This window comes from Sander vitreus, chromosome 24, assembly GCF_031162955.1.
Source record: "Sander vitreus isolate 19-12246 chromosome 24, sanVit1, whole genome shotgun sequence".
NCBI lineage: Eukaryota > Metazoa > Chordata > Actinopteri > Perciformes > Percidae > Sander > Sander vitreus.
In genome coordinates this window covers 14327520-14347873 of record NC_135878.1, presented here as the reverse complement: position 1 = coordinate 14347873, position 20354 = coordinate 14327520, and the positions used below count along the sequence as shown (strand labels likewise).

Below are 20354 nucleotides of genomic sequence, written 5' to 3'. Positions count from 1 at the left end.
AGCAAAAAAAAGGGATGCAAATCACTTTTTTAGAGACCTTAAACATTAATGGGGGTCAGATTAACATATATTATATAATAATATATGTCTTCTATAATAATATAAGCGTCAGATAGCATTATGGAAAGGATTTCTAATGAGGTCGATCTTTCTGTTAAAGAGTAAGATCCTTTTTTTAAACATAAAAACGTCCGCGACATTGCGTTTGCTAAACCAACCAGACTCCATGTAAACAAACAATCATTTTAGCATCGTAAAACACACTTCATTCAAAAGCCGTTTTTGGCTCGTCTTTCCACTTTCCCAACCATCACAACTCTAGTTTTGGTTGGAATAAACACACAGTTTACCCATTTACATGTGAAAATATGTTTCTCTATACACGCTAAAAGTATTGCTTTTTTAAATGGAGTCTGGTGGGTTTAGCGCTAGCGACCTCAGAGCTGTTTCTGGTTTCGGCAGGAAATGAAGTGTTTCAATTTCTCCTCAAAAGTGGAGATCTCAACCCCCCCCCCCCGAAGTTGAACCAAAAGTAACGGCCTTGCCTGTACGTCCCGACGCCATGCATCTTGCCATCTTTCCAGTGACCTTGATAGTGATCGGCCTTGTTGAGCGTCTTATTGGGAGCCACAAATTCACCGAAACTACAAAAAAACATAAAAAAAAGAAGCATGAAGAAAACAGAAGCTCGAGGGACAACTGACTCATGAAAAGGCAAGGCAGCTTTTATTTTGTATAGCACATTTCAGCAACAAGTATATGTACTCCAGTACTGTGCTGAGGTCCAAATGTTGAGGTACTTGTACTTTACTTGAGTCTTTTTCTTTTCATACCACTTTCTACTTCTACTCCGCTACATTTCAGAGAGAAATATTGTACTTTTTACTTCACTACATTCATCTGTTACAGCTTTAGTTACTTTACACATTAGGATTCCTGCACACAAAACACATTTAGTTTATAAAATCTGAGGTTTTATTCTAAAGTAAACTAGTCAACAATATAACGGCTACAAGTCCAGCTGAGATGATCAGACCATTAAACACACAACTGGATCCTTTACACTTTCTACAACGGGAGGAGAGTTCTTTACTTTTAATACTTTAACTACATTTTCCTGATGATACATACAGAACTTTTACTTAACAGTGTTGTATTAGTACTTTTACTTAACTAAAGGATCTGAATACTTCTTCCACCGCTGCAAATAAGGCTCATGTACACTGAATACATGCACTCACCCATCTTCCAGTCCGTTCTTGAAGGTCCCCGTGTATATTCTCCCATCAGGCCATTTTAACACTCCCCTGAAAAACAATCAATCTTGATCATTACTACATACAGTATATATATGTATATATATTAAGCATGGGCAGGTTACCGGCTTCAAGATATTCCGTGGTTTGAACCACAAAACATTTTCGTCAAGAAAACAGAAAGTGCAGTTTAGAAATCCCTCTCCCTGCCGGTGTGCAGTCAGTGTCTTTCAAAATAAAACGCATTGTTGTTAAATGAAAAAAAAAAAAAAAAGTTTGTGTAATAAATAAACTTTTTTTTAATCATTTAATTGTTTTTTTTAATCTTTTTATTTATTTATGTATTTCCTGCTGATGCACTGATTGCCACCGACGTAATTCCATTCGTGTTCGTACAATGACAATAAAGTAACTTGAATCTTGAATAATACATTTCAAAGCTGCAATTGCAATCCCGCCATACCGTGATATATATCGGCCCATGTCCTAATATATATACACATATCGATATTTCAAGTATTCTATTCACCCTCCTGTTGTCTTCGGGTCAAATCTAACCGGATTTCAAAAAAGTTTCTTATATCACAAATTTTTCATCGAAATCTTTCAACCTAATTGTCAAAAAACTAAAACATGGATGGTTCCATATGTCGCTCTTCACAAGTAAAATAAATGATTAATTCAATACTTTCGTTGAATTTAGGTGTTTTATTCAAAAATGTTGAAATAGGAGACAAAAAACGTCAAAATAAGAGAAACAAAGGTCAAAATAATCAAGAAAAACATCAAAATAAGCTAACAAACGTCAAAATAATCAAGAGAAACGTCAAAATAATCAGCAAAAACGTCAAAATAAGAGAAACAAACGTCTAAATAAGAGACAAATGTCAAAATAGGAGAGAAAAACGTCAAAATAATCAGCAAAAACGTCAAAATAAGAGAAACAAACGTCAAAATAATGAAGAAAAACGTCAAAATAAGCTAAGAAATGTCAAAATAATGAAGAAAAACGTCAAAATAAGCTAAGAAATGTCAAAATAATCAGCACAAAACGTCAAAATAGGAGACAAAAACGTCGAAATAGAAGACAAAAACGTCAAAATAATCAGCAAAAACGTTTTTCTTGATTATTTTGACGTTTGTTTCTCTTATTTTGACGTTTTTGCTGATTATTTTGACGTTTTTGTCTTCTATTTCGACTGTTTTGTCTCTCCTATTTTGACATTTGTCTCTTATTTTGACGTTTTTCTTGATTATTTTGACATTTTTGTCTTTTATTTTGACGTTTTTGTTGATCATTTTGACATTTTGTCTCCTATTTCGACGTTTTTGTCTCCTATTTTGACATTTTGACTTTTTTGCTGATTATTTTGATGTTTCTTAGCTTATTTTGACGTTTTTGTTGATTATTTTGACGTTTTTCTCTCCTATTTTGACATCTGTCTCTTAGTTTGACGTTTTTCTCTCCTACTTTGACATTTTTGTCACTTATGTTGACGTTTTTTTTTCTCTTCTTTTGACATTTTTGTTGATTATTTTGACATTACGACAGACAATATGTGTGTCCAACCTGCCGTTGGGCTTGCCAGCGAGCCAACGTCCTTCGTACGTTGCGTCTTTCAGCCGTCCATCCTTATAAAAAGTGTAGGAGGCCGTCCTGGAGATGGGGGGTTCCAGCTTTTGCCCCGACCCGGAGCCGATTGACGCAGTGTCCTGCTCCGCCCCGCTCAGAGCCTGCTCCACTGCCTGGTTGATGGAGCGAAGCCACTTGGCCTGAGAACACAATACAAGCACACTTTTAAAGAAGGATACGACACGGCAACAAGTGAAAATTCTGTTTTTTTTAAAAAGGTGAGCGTTTTGTCAATAGGTATCGTTAAAAAGATCTACCTTCTCCATGGCAGAGGAGGCCAGCAGGTTGAACGTCTCCTCTGGTGTGATCACCTTTAACCCATATCTGCACACACACATTTATACAGTATATATATATATATATATATATATACACAGTATATATATATATATATACACAGTGTATATATATATATATATATATATATATATATATATATATACATATATACACAGTGTATATATATATATATATCTCCAGTATGTGACAATAATAAGATAAGACTGACAGGGGTTTTCACATTTATACAGATACAGAACGGAAAAATGAGAAATGAGGGAAATGACAAAAGCTAAATACATTATACATTAGGGGTGGGGGAAAAACTTGTGCGATCACCTTTAACCCATATCTGCACACACGCACACACGCACACACACACACACACACACACACACACACACACACACACACACACACACACACACACACACACACACACACACACACACACACACACACACACACACACACATACATACATCAGTCACTTACAAACACAAACAATGGAAAATAGGGTCCAGGTAGTTACCCTTTAAGATCTGGAAATTGTGAGGTTATATTTCGGTATTATTCACACAGAAAAACCTGGAAACATGTTGACGCTGTGATGGAGCACACTTACAGGCCAGTGTTCTCCTCTGGGATGGGCTCCACCCAAAGCGTGGCCAGGGGGAAGACGTGATGGGTGGAGAACTGGAGGAGGGGGAGCCGGGAAACAAGCACGGAGAAGGGGAGCCAACCAAGGAGGGAAGAGGGGAGAGGAAAGAAAGGAGAGGTGAGAGTTTAGACAGGGGAAACAGCATTATTAAGCTTATTAACATATCTGAACACAGAGACTGACACAAGCCTAGTTGCTATGAATACGCCCAGGGCTTTAAATGAACTTCTTTTGATCGCCAGCCAACATGGCTACTAGGATTTTAAAGTTACCAGCCAGATCAGATTTTCCACCAGTCGAATGTTTTTTCATAACCAACTTTTAATTTCAGCTCCTCTGGTTTGTTTCGTGCAGTTCAGTTCGTCTTCTCCATTTCAGTTTAGCAATGTAGGATCAGAACTACAAGCAGTGTTGCCAAGCCAAACACACCCAAAACCCCCCGAAATGTGTTGGCGGAAATCAGACCAATCTGGCAACACTGAGTAGAGCTGAAGATCTTTGCCGAAATTAATTTCTATCATTTTACACGGGCTCGGCTTGGGCTCGGGCTCGGCTCGGGCGGTAAATGAGCGGTCAGGTGACTGCGTTTCAATTTTCTCCAGAAAAACGCCATTATGCGATCGCATAATTCAATGCATAATCAGCCAAAGTCCGCATATTTATGCGGGGCCCGCATTTTTTTCAAATACGCCGCACTTTCGCTGCATATATTGCCGATTTCCACGCAAAATATGCGGGGCTTGCCATGATTTCATGATCCCCGCATTTTCGTTGCAAAAAAGTCCCACATATCTTAGCAGAAAGTTGAAAAATGTTGCGTTTACTTCACACAAGAGCAGCCATTTTCTCTTGTTGCCATGGGAACGTTACGAAGTGACGTAATTTTGCGGCGTGAACGTCATCGGAATTTGCATATTCCATCGCATTTTTTAAGAAGATCAAGGATTTTTGCCCACAACAATCACAAAAAAAACTCCGCATTTTTCTGGAAGGACTGAAAGTTACCGGCCAAAGTTCATTTTTACCCCCATTTGGCAGGTTGGTGGGTGTCAGCCCAGAATACGCCCGTTAGATGTGTACGGACCTCACATACAAAAATGGGAGGTGATCTACAGCCTTCGCTACAAGCAAGTTGCTCATAATTAGGAGGAAAAAAATGATTCAAAATAGGGCTGCACGATATGAGGAAAATATGCGACGACGTTGTTGAATATCTTGATAATGATATTACCTGCGATAAATAAACAGATTAGTTAGTGTTCTCAGTTTCTGCTGCTTTCAGTGTTTGCTACAATACAACACACCGCTTATTGGCTTTAACCCTTGTGTTGTCTTCCTGTCGACCGTGCAACCTTTTGGTTTTACTGGGTCAACATTTTTGGTTGTCTTTTTCAACACCTTTGCCTCTTTCCCCAATGTGTTTGTGTACTTTTTTGGACATTTTTGTCACTTTTCACAACATTTTGTCACTTTTTTGGACATTTTTGTCACTTTTCACAACATTTTCAACACCCAAATTCAATGAAAGTAGTGAACTGAACGCGGAATCAAGCACGTTATTTATTTTGACAATTTTGGTTCATTCCGAACCTTCTTTTATTGGAAAATCACAACATAGATGTCTTTAAAGAATAAACTTTGGTCATAATTACTAGTTAGGTGAAATTCAATAACTACCCTACTTTAGGCTTAAAAACACTGCTACCACTGAACCTTTCAGGCAGACTTTGAAGACACTAGCATTGATGCATTTGGTTTAATCTTAGACGGTGGGATGCCGGGGGTCAGTCATGCAAGACAACATGTGTTTTCACATGTTTTTAAAAGAGGAAGTAACCATGCATGCTCTTTGTCAGCGACACCCTGCTAATCAGTCATACGGTCACACACATTCACATCACAAGACACCCAGGACGATCACAGTCTACTGCTGCCAGTTATGGTACGTGTCCATATACGCGTTGTTTCCACAGATGGGATCACCCCGCGTCCCAGCATTGCGCGCTAGTGGGCTCGCCACCACCTTCTCTTCACTGATAGTCTACATGCACGACGTTCTACTTCCGGGATTGCTCCGGTGCCGCAGGAACTTCCGCCGGATGCATGTCTTTTCGCCGATGTCCGTTTCCGTCCGCTTTCTTTGTGTTTGTGAGGACTATGGTTAACTGCTCCTCAGATCTCTGCAGGGTAAATCCAGACAGATAGCTAGACTATCTGTCCAATCGGAGTTTTCTGTTGCACGACTAAAACTACTTTTGAATGTACACGTTCCACCAAAACAAGTTCCTTCCTGAAACTATTTAACAGAGGCAAAATACTGTATCTGAAGTCTCTTTTATATAGGCCTTAGTGGTCCCCTAATACTGTATCTGAAGTCTCTTTTATATAGGCCTTAGTGGTCCCCTAATACTGTATCTGAAGTCTCTTTTATATAGACCTTAGTGGTCCCCCTAATACTGTATCTGAAGTCTCTTTTATAAAGGCCTTAGTGGTCCCCCCTAATACTGTATCTGAAGTCTCTTTTATATAGACCTTAGTGGTCCCCTAATACTGTATCTGAAGTCTCTTTTATATAGGCCTTAGTGGTCCCCCTAATACTGTATCTGAAGTCTCTTTTATATAGGCCTTAGTGGTCCCCTAATACTGTATCTGAAGTCTCTTTTATATAGGCCTTAGTGGTCCCCCTAATACTGTATCTGAAGTCTCTTTATATAGGCCTTAGTGGTCCCCCTAATACTGTATCTGAAGTCTCTTTTATATAGACCTTAGTGGTCCCCTAATACTGTATCTGAAGTCTCTTTTATATAGGCCTTAGTGGTCCCCTAATACTGTATCTGAAGTCTCTTTTATATAGACCTTAGTGGTCCCCTAATACTGTATCTGAAGTCTCTTTTATATAGACCTTAGTGGTCCCCTAATACTGTATCTGAAGTCTCTTTTATATAGACCTTAGTGGTCCCCTAATACTGTATCTGAAGTCTCTTTTATATAGACCTTAGTGGTCCCCTAATACTGTATCTGAAGTCTCTTTATGACTATGGTCCCCTTACTGATTTGAGTCTCCTATATGACTGTCTATCAGAACTCTCTTTTATATAGACCTTAGTGGTCCCCTAATACTGTATCTGAAGTCTCTTTTATATAGGCCTTAGTGGTCCCTTAATACTGTATCTGAAGTCTCTTTTATATAGGCCTTAGTGGTCCCCTAATACTGTATCAGAAGTCTCTTTTATATAGGCCTTAGTGGTCCCCTAATACTGTATCTGAAGTCTCTCTTTTATATAGACCTTAGTGGTCCCCTAATACTGTATCTGAAGTCTCTTTTATATAGACCTTAGTGGTCCCCTAATACTGTATCTGAAGTCTCTTTTATATAGACCTTAGTGGTCCCCTAATACTGTATCTGAAGTCTCTTTTATATAGGCCTTAGTGGTCCCCTAATACTGTATCTGAAGTCTCTTTTATATAGGCCTTAGTGGTCCCCTAATACTGTATCTGAAGTCTCTTTCCCGAAATTCAGCCTTGGTGCAGAATTACAGCTGCTACGAGCCAGTCCCACAATGAGCTTTCCTTAGTATGTGCCATTTCTGTGTCCAGCTCTATGGCAGCTCGTTTTGGAATACGAAAATTTGTTCACTGAAAACGTGTTTCTGAAAACATTTTAAGCGAGAAATAGGCCGCGCAGTTGCTGAACCTGTCTTTACTTCAGATCAACGGTCAGTTTAAAAGATTCTCATCGGCTGTTGGGAGTCGTCGAGCCGAGGCCGGCCGCTCCTCATTTGCATAAAGTTGCCTGGATTTAACTTTATGCAAATGAGGAGCGGGCGAGTCGACGCCCCGCTTCTCCAAAGTTCCCCTGCGCGACGCTACCGGAATGCACTGCACGGCTGCTTCCGTAGGAAATGAATGGGAAGCGTTGACAAATGGACACACACCATGGACACACACCATGGACACACACCATGACTGATACTTCTTTCTCAGCCTCGATTTTTCCACCCCGCTTCAGGAATTCAAAAATATAGATATAAAGATAAAGAGTGTGGGGGGGGGGACAGAAACGCAAATAGAAAGCAGAAAAAGGAGACAAACAGGGAGAGGAAGGGAAGGAACGAAGGAAGGAAGGAAGGAAGGAAAATTGCTTTTGAGAAGTGAACAAGAAACTGTTACTGTTACGGTACTTTCTGAAAGGGTAGAGGGTATTTCCGCTAAAGTGAATATCCTTGAAAGTATGGATGCACCGAATCCAGGATTCGGATTCGGCCGAATATTTGGCTTTTTGACGGGGTTCGGAATTTTTTTCCCCACCGAACTGAACCCTACGCTTGCACTACGGTGGTCGACGTAATGGCGCCGCCGTTGATTAGGGGAAGGTGTTTACGTAGGTGGAGCGTTCAATGCAGTAGGCTGTGAGAAAGTGAAAATGGCAGTACTTTCAGTCAAAAGAAGGCCATTCAAGTCCAGCTACATGTTCAATCTGCAATGCCGATTAGTCTGGTGGTGGCGAGGACCCTAAACAATACACAACATCACCGCTGTTACAACATCTGGTATGAAACATCTGGAAGAATACGAGCTGAGCATGAAGGAATCTACAGACAGCAGCTAGAATGCAGCAACTTCAGGTACGGCAAAGGAAGGACAGTCACTGTTTACTTCATTAATGTGTTTACTGTGTTCATGGACTGAGGATGGGACGAGGATTCGGGATTCGGCCGAATACCGAATCCACTGGTTATGATTCTGCCAAAAATCTGGATTCGGTGCATCCCTAGTCGAAAGATCAATTATGTGCTGCCATCGGCGGTTCACTCTGTCCTTTCAAAATCCTATATTTAAATGAGATGTGAACCAACAGTAAAGACCCAAGGCTTCAACGGGGAAGGGAAATACTCTTCTTCACGAAGGAACTCACGTCACACCTTCACAGGTTTATTTGGAGTTTTTATATTTCAATTTGGATTTGGTTGCAAGTAGGGCTGAACGATGAATCGTTTTCAAATGGAACAATCACGATTTTGAAAGAATGCGTCTAGCTAAATCGTGAAGAAATATTTAGCTGAGTGTTTGATGTTGAAACATTTGGTTGAACATGCTTTATGCCTCTTTTTATTATGGATATTTACAGTTTTTCCTCATACTTTAAATGCTGGAAGAATGATACATATCACAGATTGTTTACAGACGTGCTATTTTTCAGTGAATTATTTATTTGTATCACTTCATTTGACGTGATGGTGGACGGTGTCATATGTAGAAGATGCTGCTGTTGAACTGAGGCAGAGCAGAAACTTCACTTTACAGGAAAGTACTGATATCTTTTTATTGGAATTGTTTTTTTATTATTATTATTATTATAACTTTAGCTTTTGTGATAAATGTCCTGTGTTTGACTGTTCAGTGTTCCACGCTTATTGAAAGAGAAACACGTATTGCTGATGGCAGTTCATATCTATGTTGTCATCCTTGCATAAGAACATAGAGCAGTTTTGAGGGCATCTCATGTTATAATGCTCCATGAGCATTATAACATTGTATCTGCTACACCAGTGTTTCTCAAATGGGGGTACGTGTCCCCCTGGGGGTACTTCTGGGGGGGACTGCAGGGGCTACGTGACATTTTTTGCAAAATGTTTTTCAGTTCCAAGGCTGTAGTTAGTCCTTGTTACTATTTTCGACCCGTTCTTGCCTTCCTTCCTTCTTTCTACCGTCTTTTTTCCAAGTTTTTGGAGCCAGTTGAGGTGGTTCGGGCATCTGGTAAGGATGCCCCCTGGACGCCTCCCTAGGGAGGTGTTCCAGGCACGTCCAGCTGGGAGGAGGCCTCGGGGAAGACCAGGACTAGGTGGAGAGACTATGACGAAATATTCCCTATGATGAAAATATTACGGTGCAAATCCTCCATCATAACAGCAATGCTCCAAGGTCCAAACGCACCTGGATTTTAAAGGGAATAGGAGATGATCTCTGATTGGTTGATTGCATGTTACGCCCAAAACACACCTCTGATTAATGAAGACACTACGTACAACCCTTTTGAACCATGCGCCTGATGAGGTGCATTTAGGGCGTGTACGAATCCTTTTGGGCTTGTCCTTCACGCCGTGCGCTTAGATCGTTAAAATAGGGCCCTATATCTCTCTCCTCAAAAAAACATTTTTTTTTTTAAATCGTTCAGCCCCTAGTTGCAATGTAGCAAAATTAAGAACAGAAATGTGTGGATGAGCATAAAACTAAAATGCACTGAAACCCATTTAGCCTTGGTTACAGTCGGTTCATCCTTCCATGCAGCAGGCAGAGAGGGCGGAGGTCGGGATAGGGCTGGGCATCACTGGACATATTAATAAGTCATTACGCGCCTACAATATGGCCCGTAAGTGTTTTCCGAGCAAGTTTCAAAATGGAATTCTGTGCAAAAACGCATTATTTAACTTCAAATGAAGCAGATATAAGTTTCCAGCAGGATAAGTAAGCAGATTTAAGTGGATATATTCCAAAGTTCAAACTACGGAGCAAAATCAGAGAACGTCCGTGCTCTGATCGCACGTTAAAAACTGTGTGGCAAGAAAAGGAGTTTGTGTTAACTGTGTTATTAACGCGCTCATTTTGACAGCCCTACATTTTACGGTGTATGTTGTACAAAACGACATTGTAACAAACAGTAAAAAGTATATTGTAAATGAAATAATCTGCTGACATTACTTGACAACACAATACTAAGACGTTACGCTGAGAAAGCTCTACAGTCTCCCGGGAAAACCAATATTTCTCTTATTGTTGCAAGTGCAAAGGATAAGATGGCTGTATTATATCAGCATTTGTGCATCACTAACACAACCACGCTTATATTTGGGTGCCCCATTCAACCCCACATAGGACTCCACCGGTTTTATAGGGGGGGGTGTTTCTGATGTGTTTAGGGGCAGAATCCTATGACACAGAGCCCTAAGCCCGTCTCTCCCTCTCTCGTGCGCACACGCACACACACACACACACACACACACAAACAGGAGAAAAGGCGGGAGGGGGGACAGGGAACAGGTCACTGTGCTGACATTTGCTTTTGGCTGTATACTTACGAGATTTTTACAAGGCGCCACGCCCTGACAGCACGGAGGCAAGCACACACAAACGCTTGAAACACACACACCAAGTTACAAACGTTAAAGGACCTAATGAAAAGTGTGTGTGTGCGTGTGTGTGTGTGTGTGAAGCTGACCTGTGCGTGGACCAAAGCGTCGTTGAACACGATGAACCAGTTGACGGAGAACCTCCCGGCGTTCTGCAGCGTCAGAGCTTTGTTGCTGCTCTCGCAGATCAGCCGGCGGTGAGGCTTCCGCAGAGAGTCCTGACACACACACACACACACACACACAGGGACACCATTCAGCCATAACGTGACATCATGTGACACCTCGAGGACTCAATAAGTGCTGGTAAAGAAAATGAGCAAACACACACACACACACACACACACACACACACACACACACACGAGCACACACACACACACACAGACAGACACAAACACACACAGACGTTAATACCGTCATTTTGCCAGGGAAGCTCTTCCAGAAATGGAAGGTGTAGTCAGCATCCTTCTTTTTTCTCTTCAGCTCGAGGGCCAAAGCTTCGAACTTAGAGCAGCTGTCCTGCAGCATCTGGTATTCATTGGAGCACTAACACACACACACACACACACACAGAAATATTTAGCGTGAAATAATGCATTGGGATTTTCTAAATAAGAGTCCAATTCTGTTGATTTTTGCCATTTGATCAAAAAATCTAAACATTTTTAAGGCTTCTTAAAGTAATAATCTCAAAGACTCTCATTTAAATAAATAAATAAATAAAATGCATGTCACTATCTATCCCCGAACGAAGTATTGGCAGGGCTCCAGACTGCGACCAAAGGGTCGCATTTTGCGACCAAAATTTGAGTGTCCTTTTTTTTTTTTTTTTACACGTTAAACGTCGACATTTTGGTACCTGAGAGCGCGTAAGCTCAAGCTTATCTCTCCTCTCTGAAAACTGACAGAGAGCGGAGCTCTGACACAAACACACACACACACACGCATAGCTGTGGACGGTGCAAACTACGTCGGCTCTGCAGTTTTGTTGAAGTCACAGTGAGGCACGGAAACGCCGATAAAGTGGTTTCAGGTGTGGTTACAGTTTTTTAAAACTTCACGCAGACAGCGTTTGCTGCGATATGATATTAATGGCGAGGCGAAAGCTGTCCCGGTGCTGTTGACGTTACACTTCCTCTGAGACTAGCAGGCACAACGGTGGTTTCTGTGCCCTGGTGACTGACTGACAGGCTGAGGTTGCAACTTTATTTCTACGGCACCTTTCAGCAACAAGGCAACTCAAAGTGCTTTACATGAAACATTAAAGAGCAATTACAAAACGGTCATGAAAATAAAACAGGCTAAAGAAGAATATACAAATACAAGAATAAAAGTTACAGTGAGTAAGAAATGAATAATTATTCAATTGAATAGGTAGTTTGACATATTTTTCTTTCTATTTAACCTTTGTTGATGGGGTTTCTCATCATTTTTTTCCCCAACGCTTTTGACATTTTTTATGAACGTTTTTTCCAAAAAAACAATTTGTACAGGGGGCCTTAAAAATGGACTTTGAGCAAGTAGACTTTTTTTCACTTGCCTGACCGAATAAGTGAAGAAAAAAAAACAAAATTATTAAAAAAAAAACTTTATTTTACTAGTCCCCAGTTGCGTTATAAATTTTGGTATGGAAAAAAGGGAGGCACTACTCAACTGGTACATTAAGAAAAAGAATCACAACACTCAAGATAAAATACTTAATCAACTACAAAGTTCCCATTGCCGTAGTGTGTGTTTCACCCACCACTTCAAAGCAGGTGGCCAGTTTGAGCAGCAGCCGGCCGTATTCGTGAAGGTGGCGCGTTGGGAGGAAGAAGAGCGCCACCAGGAGGTCGGCCATGCTGGGGTTCTCCTCGCTGCACTCTGACAGTCTTTTCAGCAGCTCGGGACTCTTCCCAAAGAAATCTCTTCGAAGACAAATCAGCACTAGTTAGTTTTGTTCTCCAGCATTTAGTCATGTGAAATCTTATGTGTCCCACCCATCGTTTGGGTTTTTGGCTGTTTGCAACATCACTGTAATATTGTGTCACAGCACCTTATCAAAGCACTGTTTTTAGGATGAAAGTGTGTGTGTGTGTGTTTGTGTGTGGGTGTGTGTGTCTCTGAGCTAGAGTCCAAGTCAAGTCTCAAGTCTCTGAGCTAGAGTCCAAGTCTCAAGTCTCTGAGCTAGAGTCCAAGTCTCAAGTCTCTGAGCTAGAGTCCAAGTCAAGTCTCAAGTCTCTGAGCTAGAGTCCAAGTCTCAAATCATTGAGCTAGAGTCCAAGTCAAGTCTCATGTCTCTGAGTTATAGTCCAAGCTAAGTCTCAAGTCTCTGAGCTAGAGTCCAAGTCAAGTCTCAAGTCTCTGAGCTAGAGTCCAAGTCTCAAGTCTCTGAGCTAGAGTCCAAGTCTCAAGTCTCTGAGCTAGAGTCCAAGTCAAGTCTCATGTCTCTGAGTTATAGTCCAAGCTAAGTCTCAAGTCTCTGAGCTAGAGTCCAAGTCAAGTCTCAAATCATTGAGCTAGAGTCCAAGTCAAGTCTCAAGTATCTGAGTTAGAGTCCAAGTCTCAAGTATCTGAGTTAGAGTCCAAGTCTCAAGTATCTGAGCTAGAGTCCAGGTCTCAAGTCTGTGAGCTAGAGTCCTGGTCAAGTTACAAGTCTCTGAGATAGTGTCCAAGTCTCAAGTCTCTGAGATAGAGTCCAAGTCAAATTACAAGTCTCTGCGCTAGAGTCCAAGTCTCAAGTATCTGAGCTAGAGTCCAGGTCTCAAGTCTGTGAGCTAGAGTCCTGGTCAAGTCTCAAGTCTCTGTGCTAGAGTCCAAGTCAAGTCTCTGAGTTATAGTCCAAGCTAAGTCTCAAGGCCCTGATCTAGAGTCCAAGTCAAGTCTCAAATCATAGACCTTTTTCACAGCAGACATGTTGACATGTCATAGTAGGAAAAGCACAGGTGTATTCAAAACCATTAACGATGGCTGCATTCCACTCAGGAGAGGCCCTGGTATGGTGCATGCTGACTCACTGAAATAGCTTACAAAAGTCTCAAGTCCCTGAGCTAGAGTCCAGGTCAAGTTATAAGTCTCTGAGATAGAGTCCAAGTCTCAAGCCTCTGAGCTAGAGTCCAAGTCAAGTCTCAAGCCTCTGAGTTATAGTCCAAGTCAAGTCTCAAGTCTCTGAGTTATAGTCCAAGCTAAGTCTCAAGTCTCTGAGCTAGAGTCCAAGTCAAGTCTCAAGTCTCTGAGTTATAGTCCAAGTCAAGTCTCAAGTCTCTGAGTTATAGTCCAAGTCAAGTCTCAAGTCTCTGAGTCCACATATGTTGCATTTGGGCCTTGTTGTTGTCTGAACTTTTTACAGCCAAAGCTTCAGATGAAAGCACAGCAGCTGCCGGTGCGGTCAACATGTTTGTTGTCCTCTCTCGTGTGTGGTCGCACGCAGCAGATATGTTACATATTGCGTGTTACGTAGGTAGGTAGGTTATAGGTTACGGTCAGCTTATCGGACGTTTCATTAAAAATAAAGATTGCTCACGAGTCTCGAGTCCGAGTCGAGTCTGAAGTCTTTTGAGGACAAGTCTCAAGGCAAGTCGGAAGTCAGTGTGTGTGTGCAACTTACGCCGACCTTACCTTACCGAATTTCCAATATCGGAATGAAATCCCCAAAAGTCTTGCTAGAGTTGGGGCGCACTCCCGTCGTCTCAATTCTTTGGTGTAAGATGGTCATAAAACTCAGTCCCCAGCTGTCTTAAGTCAGTCTTTTTCCTGTCTTGATGTTCTGACAAAACCGAACGTGTTTGATGTTACCGTACGTTTTAAGTCCTGGGTAGTAACATCTTATAGTCTGAGACTAAAAACTCAAAACTGACATCATGACAGATTGTCTTTAGATGTGAGATGGTGTCAGACTTTAGTCTTTCTAAAGTCTGTTCAGAGTCTTTTAGTGTATGGTAGGCATAAAATGCGACTCAAGTCTGAGTCTCAAACTCGAGTCCCCATCTCTGGTGTGTGTGTGTGTGTGTGTTTGTGTGTGTGTGTGTGTGTATGTGTGTGTGTGTGCTCACAGTGAGGGTTTCGTCAGGGTCTGGAAACCTCCCATCACCTGGAAGTTGCCCACAGCGGTGCAGTACCTTTGGAGAGAGAGAGAGACGTGGAAGTGCATAAAGTGGCAGAAATCCGTTTTTAATCGATTCAACGTATTGTTTTGAGACCGACAAATACTCCAATGATGGCGATGGGCGACCACGTACTCGTGGTAGGAGTCGAGGAAGATGCCGGCGTGGTCTAGGATGAGCAGGCTTTTGACGTCACGGACGCGGCGCAGGTTTGCGGTGAGGCTGGCGGCGTGCTGCCCGGTTAGGTGACACAAGAGGCTGAATCGGCCGGCGAGAGTCTGCAGGAGCCCGATGGCCGCCGGGCTGAGGGCCGAACTCAGAGACTCTGGAAAAGGGGACGGCACACAAACACACCAAAAAAATTCAGCCAAAGCAAAACAAATGTGTAAAGTGCTGATCTCAGTGAGCTATTGGCCAACGATGACCCTTCTAACTTCGACTGGCTAAGACGGTCAGAAATGTGTTAATCATAAGAAAAACTGAGAATTTGCGTACTTTGTCTAGTAAGGTCTGTAATTTATTTTATGAAGTCAATCCGGGTGGATGGAATTGAAATGCTAATTGCATATACAGTAGATGCCTGTAATTTTGACTCAATAACGAGACTTTCCTAAACTGGAACTGGACTTCGCAGCTCGGCCCCTAAAGATAAAATGTAAAAAGAATTCGGACTCGGAGAAGTTAAAACTTACCCAGCTCCAGCAGGGGGCGTATAATCTGTGTCTTGATGGTACACAGCTTGCAGTAGAACTTCCTCTCGGCTGAGGCCAGCTCGTGGAGGCTGGCGATGAAGCCCATCACGTTCCTGTCCGAGAGCGCCACGCACCGCTGGCCGCCCGCAACCACGTTGCTCACGTAACCGAGCTGGAAGACAACGGGAGACAACGTGATTCAAGAAAACACACACAGGGCTCTATTTTAACGATCTGAGCGCACGGCGTGAAGCGCCTGGCGCAGGTGCGTTTAGGGCGTGTCCAAATCCACTTTCGCTAGTTTGACGGCAGAAAAAAAAAGGGTCCGTGCGCCGGGCGCATGGTACAAAAAAAGGGTTGTACTTAGTTTCTTCATTAATTCAGAGGTGTGTTTTGGGCGTAACATGCAATAAACCAATCAGAGATCATCTCCTGTTCCCTTTAAAAGCCAGGTGCGTTTGGACCTTGGAGCATTGCTATTATGATGGAGGATTTGCACCGTAATATTTTTATTTGTAATCTTTTGCATGTGTGTGTGCTGCTGCGTTTCACTGTGTGTGTGTAACAAGCATAGTGTGCACGTACTGTGCCCGAGCCTAGGAGCATTTTACTAATGTGCTGTTAAAATAACAATGAAATGCTGCGTTATTGACTTTAGATTGTTTAGATGTTGGTCAATGCCGCGATCACTTCCCGCTGCCTCAAGATAGCAATACGCCCAGAATGCACCTGAACACACCTCCCTGTAAGACCAGCACGCCCATGGGTGCAAAGATGGGCTCAGGTGCATTTGCTGTTTAAACGACGCGGGCGCTGGACGGGAAACTGACGACTGGGTCGGTCTTAAACTAGCAAAGAGACTTGCGTCGGGTGAAGATAAGGCCCATAACGTCTAAGACCATACTTAATGTGTGATGTTGAATTGACATAATACCTGCCAGCAATGTTATACTTTGACAATACTGTTTTGTGTAGATTTTTTTTGTATATGTTGAAACAACAAATAAAATGAGCACTTGGAGAAAGAGTAAGAAAAAGAAAAAAAAGGACTTTGTGCTTACGTCCATGCAGAAGGGCAGCAGTACAGGCTGCTGGGTGTAGCCCCCTACTCGCTCCTCCTCTTCCGTCCCTTCTTCCTGTTGACCCGGCCCCTTGGCGTGGCTCTCATCCGCCCCCTCTTTCACCTGCTGTCCGCTGTAGTAAATGATCGGAAGGAAGCAGTCTCCGTCTGCGAGCAGGAGGGTGTGTCTATCTCCAGCGCTTATGTCCCAGACCCGGATCCCCTCTGACAGCTGGGAGTGGATGCAGAGAGGAACATGAACCTTAAAGGCTTTCTGTATCTGTGTGTGTGTGTGTGTGTGTGTGTGTGTGTGTGTGTGTAGGAAGTGGTTTCCTCACCTTTGCGAGGCGGGGGACAGTGCTGGGTGACTCTGTGTGTCCAAGCTGACCACAGCTGTTACTTCCCCATGAAAACACCTGGAAGATTTGGCCAAATATACACATGGATAGAAAAGACCAGATTGACAACAACTGTTTTTTTTCTGCAGGGGTCTTGTCTAATGTAAAAGGGTAAATTCGTTGTTTTTGACTGATGGGAACAACAATCTTTGACGTTGGTCCAGTATTAAGCGAGATCGCTGCTGTCTGCAGTCAGTGAAACAAGCTACAATGTAAGTTAATAGGGCAATTGCGCATCTTCAATTCACGTCCACAAAAGTTCTTGTTTTGCCGCTGACAGGCTCAGATTAACATTCTAAGTGTCTGACAACATTATGGAAAGGATTTCTAAGGAGGGCGACCTTTCTATTAAAGAGTAAGATCCTTTTTTTAAACATAATAACATCCGCAAAATTGTGTTCGCTAAAGCCACCAGACTCTATGTAAATAAACAGTCATTTTAGCATCGTAGAATACACTTCATTCAAAGTCGACAGAAACAAAACAAAACTATGAACCAGTTGCAAAGACTGTTGTTCCTATCAGTCACTTAGACACATAAACATAGGAAAATAGGGTCCAGGTTGAAAAAAACCCAAACAAATAGAAGTTACCCTTTAAGGTGCCAGGTAAAAAAAGCAGCTGACTCACCTGAGACTGAGCAGTCAGAGCGAGGGAATGATGAGCACCGGCTGCCACCCGCACCACCTCCTTATTGTTCAGACTCTTGATGCACAGCGGCTGTAATCTGCAAACAGACGCGTTACAGTACTGTCAGCAACGTGTGTGTATGTGGCACCCTCAGAACGAACTGCCAGGAACACGTCCATTGTGCTTCCCTCCTAAAGGGCAAGTACAACATTTTTCCTCCTACACAATCCGTAGGCATTAAAACAATATAATGTTTATGGCAGTGTTTCCTCTATGTTGATTTTGTAGTGGCGGCCCGCCATGAAATTTACTAGAACAACAGAATAGTTTTCAGTGCGCTATATAGAACTGCATTTCATTATAGAAGAACAACATATCGATATTATCATTGCACTGAATTGGTTTTCGTTTTAGTTTGGCTGTGTAAATGTATGTGTACTCTTTCCACCTCTGTGTGTGACGCAGTAACAAGGGTCTCCAACCTGGCCAGACCGTCTCCATGTCCCAGCTGTCCGTGCTCGCCGTGGCCCCAGCTCCACACCTCCGTCTGCAGGGTGGGAAACACCTCCTGGGTCCCGGGGACCGCCCCTCCCAATGGGGTGAGGGCGACCGCACGCATCCTCGGACGACCGGCTTTCCTCAGCAGCCGCGGGGACACTGTGGGTGCACGGACAAAAAAAACAAAACAAAAAAAACAGTGTCCTGAACAGTGTTGGGGGGGGGGTAACGCATTACTGTAATCAGATTACATTTGTCCGTAACGCAGCAACGTAACGCATTACTGTTGATAACTCAGTAATCACAGCACAGTTACTTAGAGCTGGGCGATATGGAGAAAATCAGATATCAAGATTTCTTTTGGACCAAATACATCGATATCGATATTGCGACAATACTGTAGGGTTGACTATTGGTGCTTTCACAAAATATTTACACAGTGAGATTTTTGATAAATAATCATCAGTAATGGGGATATAATGACTAAGTGGAAATGCAAATACACTGAACAAAATCTGACACAGATTTAGACAGATTTGTGAACAATATTTGAGAGAAATAAGCCTTTTGTGTACATAGAAAAAGTCTTAGATCTTTGAGTGCAGCTCATGAAAAATGGGGGCAAAAAGAAAAGCGTTGCCTTTATAATTTTGTTTGGTATAGTAGAACAGCTGGAACAGCCTGGAAAGTTCAGAAAATGACATCACTTTACTGTAATGCAGCCTTTAAAAACAGGAAAAGACAACACTTGTGTCATATTACGATATGCAAAAATGTAAGACGATATCTAGCCTCATATAGCGATAGTGATATACTATCGATACACTGCCCAGCCCTACAGTTGCTCATCAAATAACGATCGCCTTACTTGCGTTACCGGTTCTTTAACTAGCCGTGTAACGGGAGGAGAGAATAACAAATCAAACGTCCGTTTTCATGTTTGCGTAACACCGTAACACTCGTCCGAGTAGACGAAACAACGGCCGCCAGCACATCTTGACAAATGTGCTGACGTACACAACTTTGTTGTCAGCGTTGTGGTGTGAAAGAGCACAGAGGACGCTTCTTTCCTGCGGCTGTCACCCTACTGAACTCTTGCTCTGCGTCCCGGTGACAATTTAACCTACTAAGCGCCCCCCATGTACATACTGTAATTACACCTATACATAGCCATATTCTACTGCTCTTCATACTATTCATCCTGCACACACACTTATTCTTACTACTATAATGTTACCACACTGCACATAGTTGTACATATGTCTATATAGATATATATGTCATTCAGTATATCCATATTAATTCTGTTTCTCTTATTATATATTCTGTTAATACCCTGCATGTATCTACAGTGGGGAGGATTTTGCAGGTTTTCCCACTTACAAAGCATGTAGAGGTCTGTAATTTATCATAGGTACTCTTCAACTGTGAGAGACGGAATCTAAAACAAAAATCCAGAAAATCACATTGTATGATTTTTAGGTAATTAATTTGCATTTTATTGCATGACATAAGTATTTGATACATCAGAAAGGCAGAACTTAATATTTAGTACAAAAACCTTTGTTTGCAATTACAGAGATCATACGTTTCCTGTAGTTCTTGACCAGGTTTGGTTCAGGTCTGGAGACTCCAGGACCTTGAGATGCTTCTTACGGAGCCACTCCTGAGTTGCCCTGGCTGTGTGTTTCGGGTCGTTGTCATGCTGGAAGACCTAGCCACAACCCATCTTCAATGCTCTTACTGAGGGAAGGAGGTTGTTGGCCAAGATCTCGCGATACATGGCCCCATCCATCCTCCCCTCAATACGGTGCAGTCGTCCTGTCCCCTTTGCAGAAAAGCATCCCCAAAGAATGATGTTTCCACCTCCATGCTTCACGGTTGGGATGGTGTTCTTGGGGTTGTACTCATCCTTCTTCTTCCTCCAAACACAGCGAGTGGAGTTTAGACCAAAAAGCTCTATTTTTGTCTCATCAGACCACATGACCTTCTCCCATTCCTCCTCTGGACCATCCAGATGGTCATTGGCAAACTT

At 42.3% G+C, this 20354-nt stretch overlaps 1 protein-coding gene across 5 annotated transcripts in view; it reads right to left on the bottom strand.

The window, feature by feature from the left end:
* Window positions 1–20354, bottom strand: part of als2b (alsin Rho guanine nucleotide exchange factor ALS2 b) — a 52877-nt gene that overhangs the window by 19980 nt on the left and 12543 nt on the right. For all 5 annotated transcript variants that reach the window (XM_078243283.1, XM_078243285.1, XM_078243282.1 and 2 more), the window contains exons 6-20: window positions 18304–18478; window positions 17822–17918; window positions 17132–17209; window positions 16795–17025; window positions 15734–15905; window positions 15177–15366; window positions 14991–15056; window positions 12704–12866; window positions 11374–11505; window positions 11046–11174; window positions 3794–3864; window positions 3147–3213; window positions 2827–3029; window positions 1242–1307; window positions 546–644 (exon numbers count right to left, since the gene is read on the bottom strand). In XM_078243283.1, coding sequence (XP_078099409.1) covers window positions 546–644; window positions 1242–1307; window positions 2827–3029; window positions 3147–3213; window positions 3794–3864; window positions 11046–11174; window positions 11374–11505; window positions 12704–12866; window positions 14991–15056; window positions 15177–15366; window positions 15734–15905; window positions 16795–17025; window positions 17132–17209; window positions 17822–17918; window positions 18304–18478 — 1939 coding nt within the window. The remainder of the gene's footprint in view (window positions 1–545; window positions 645–1241; window positions 1308–2826; window positions 3030–3146; window positions 3214–3793; window positions 3865–11045; window positions 11175–11373; window positions 11506–12703; window positions 12867–14990; window positions 15057–15176; window positions 15367–15733; window positions 15906–16794; window positions 17026–17131; window positions 17210–17821; window positions 17919–18303; window positions 18479–20354) is intronic.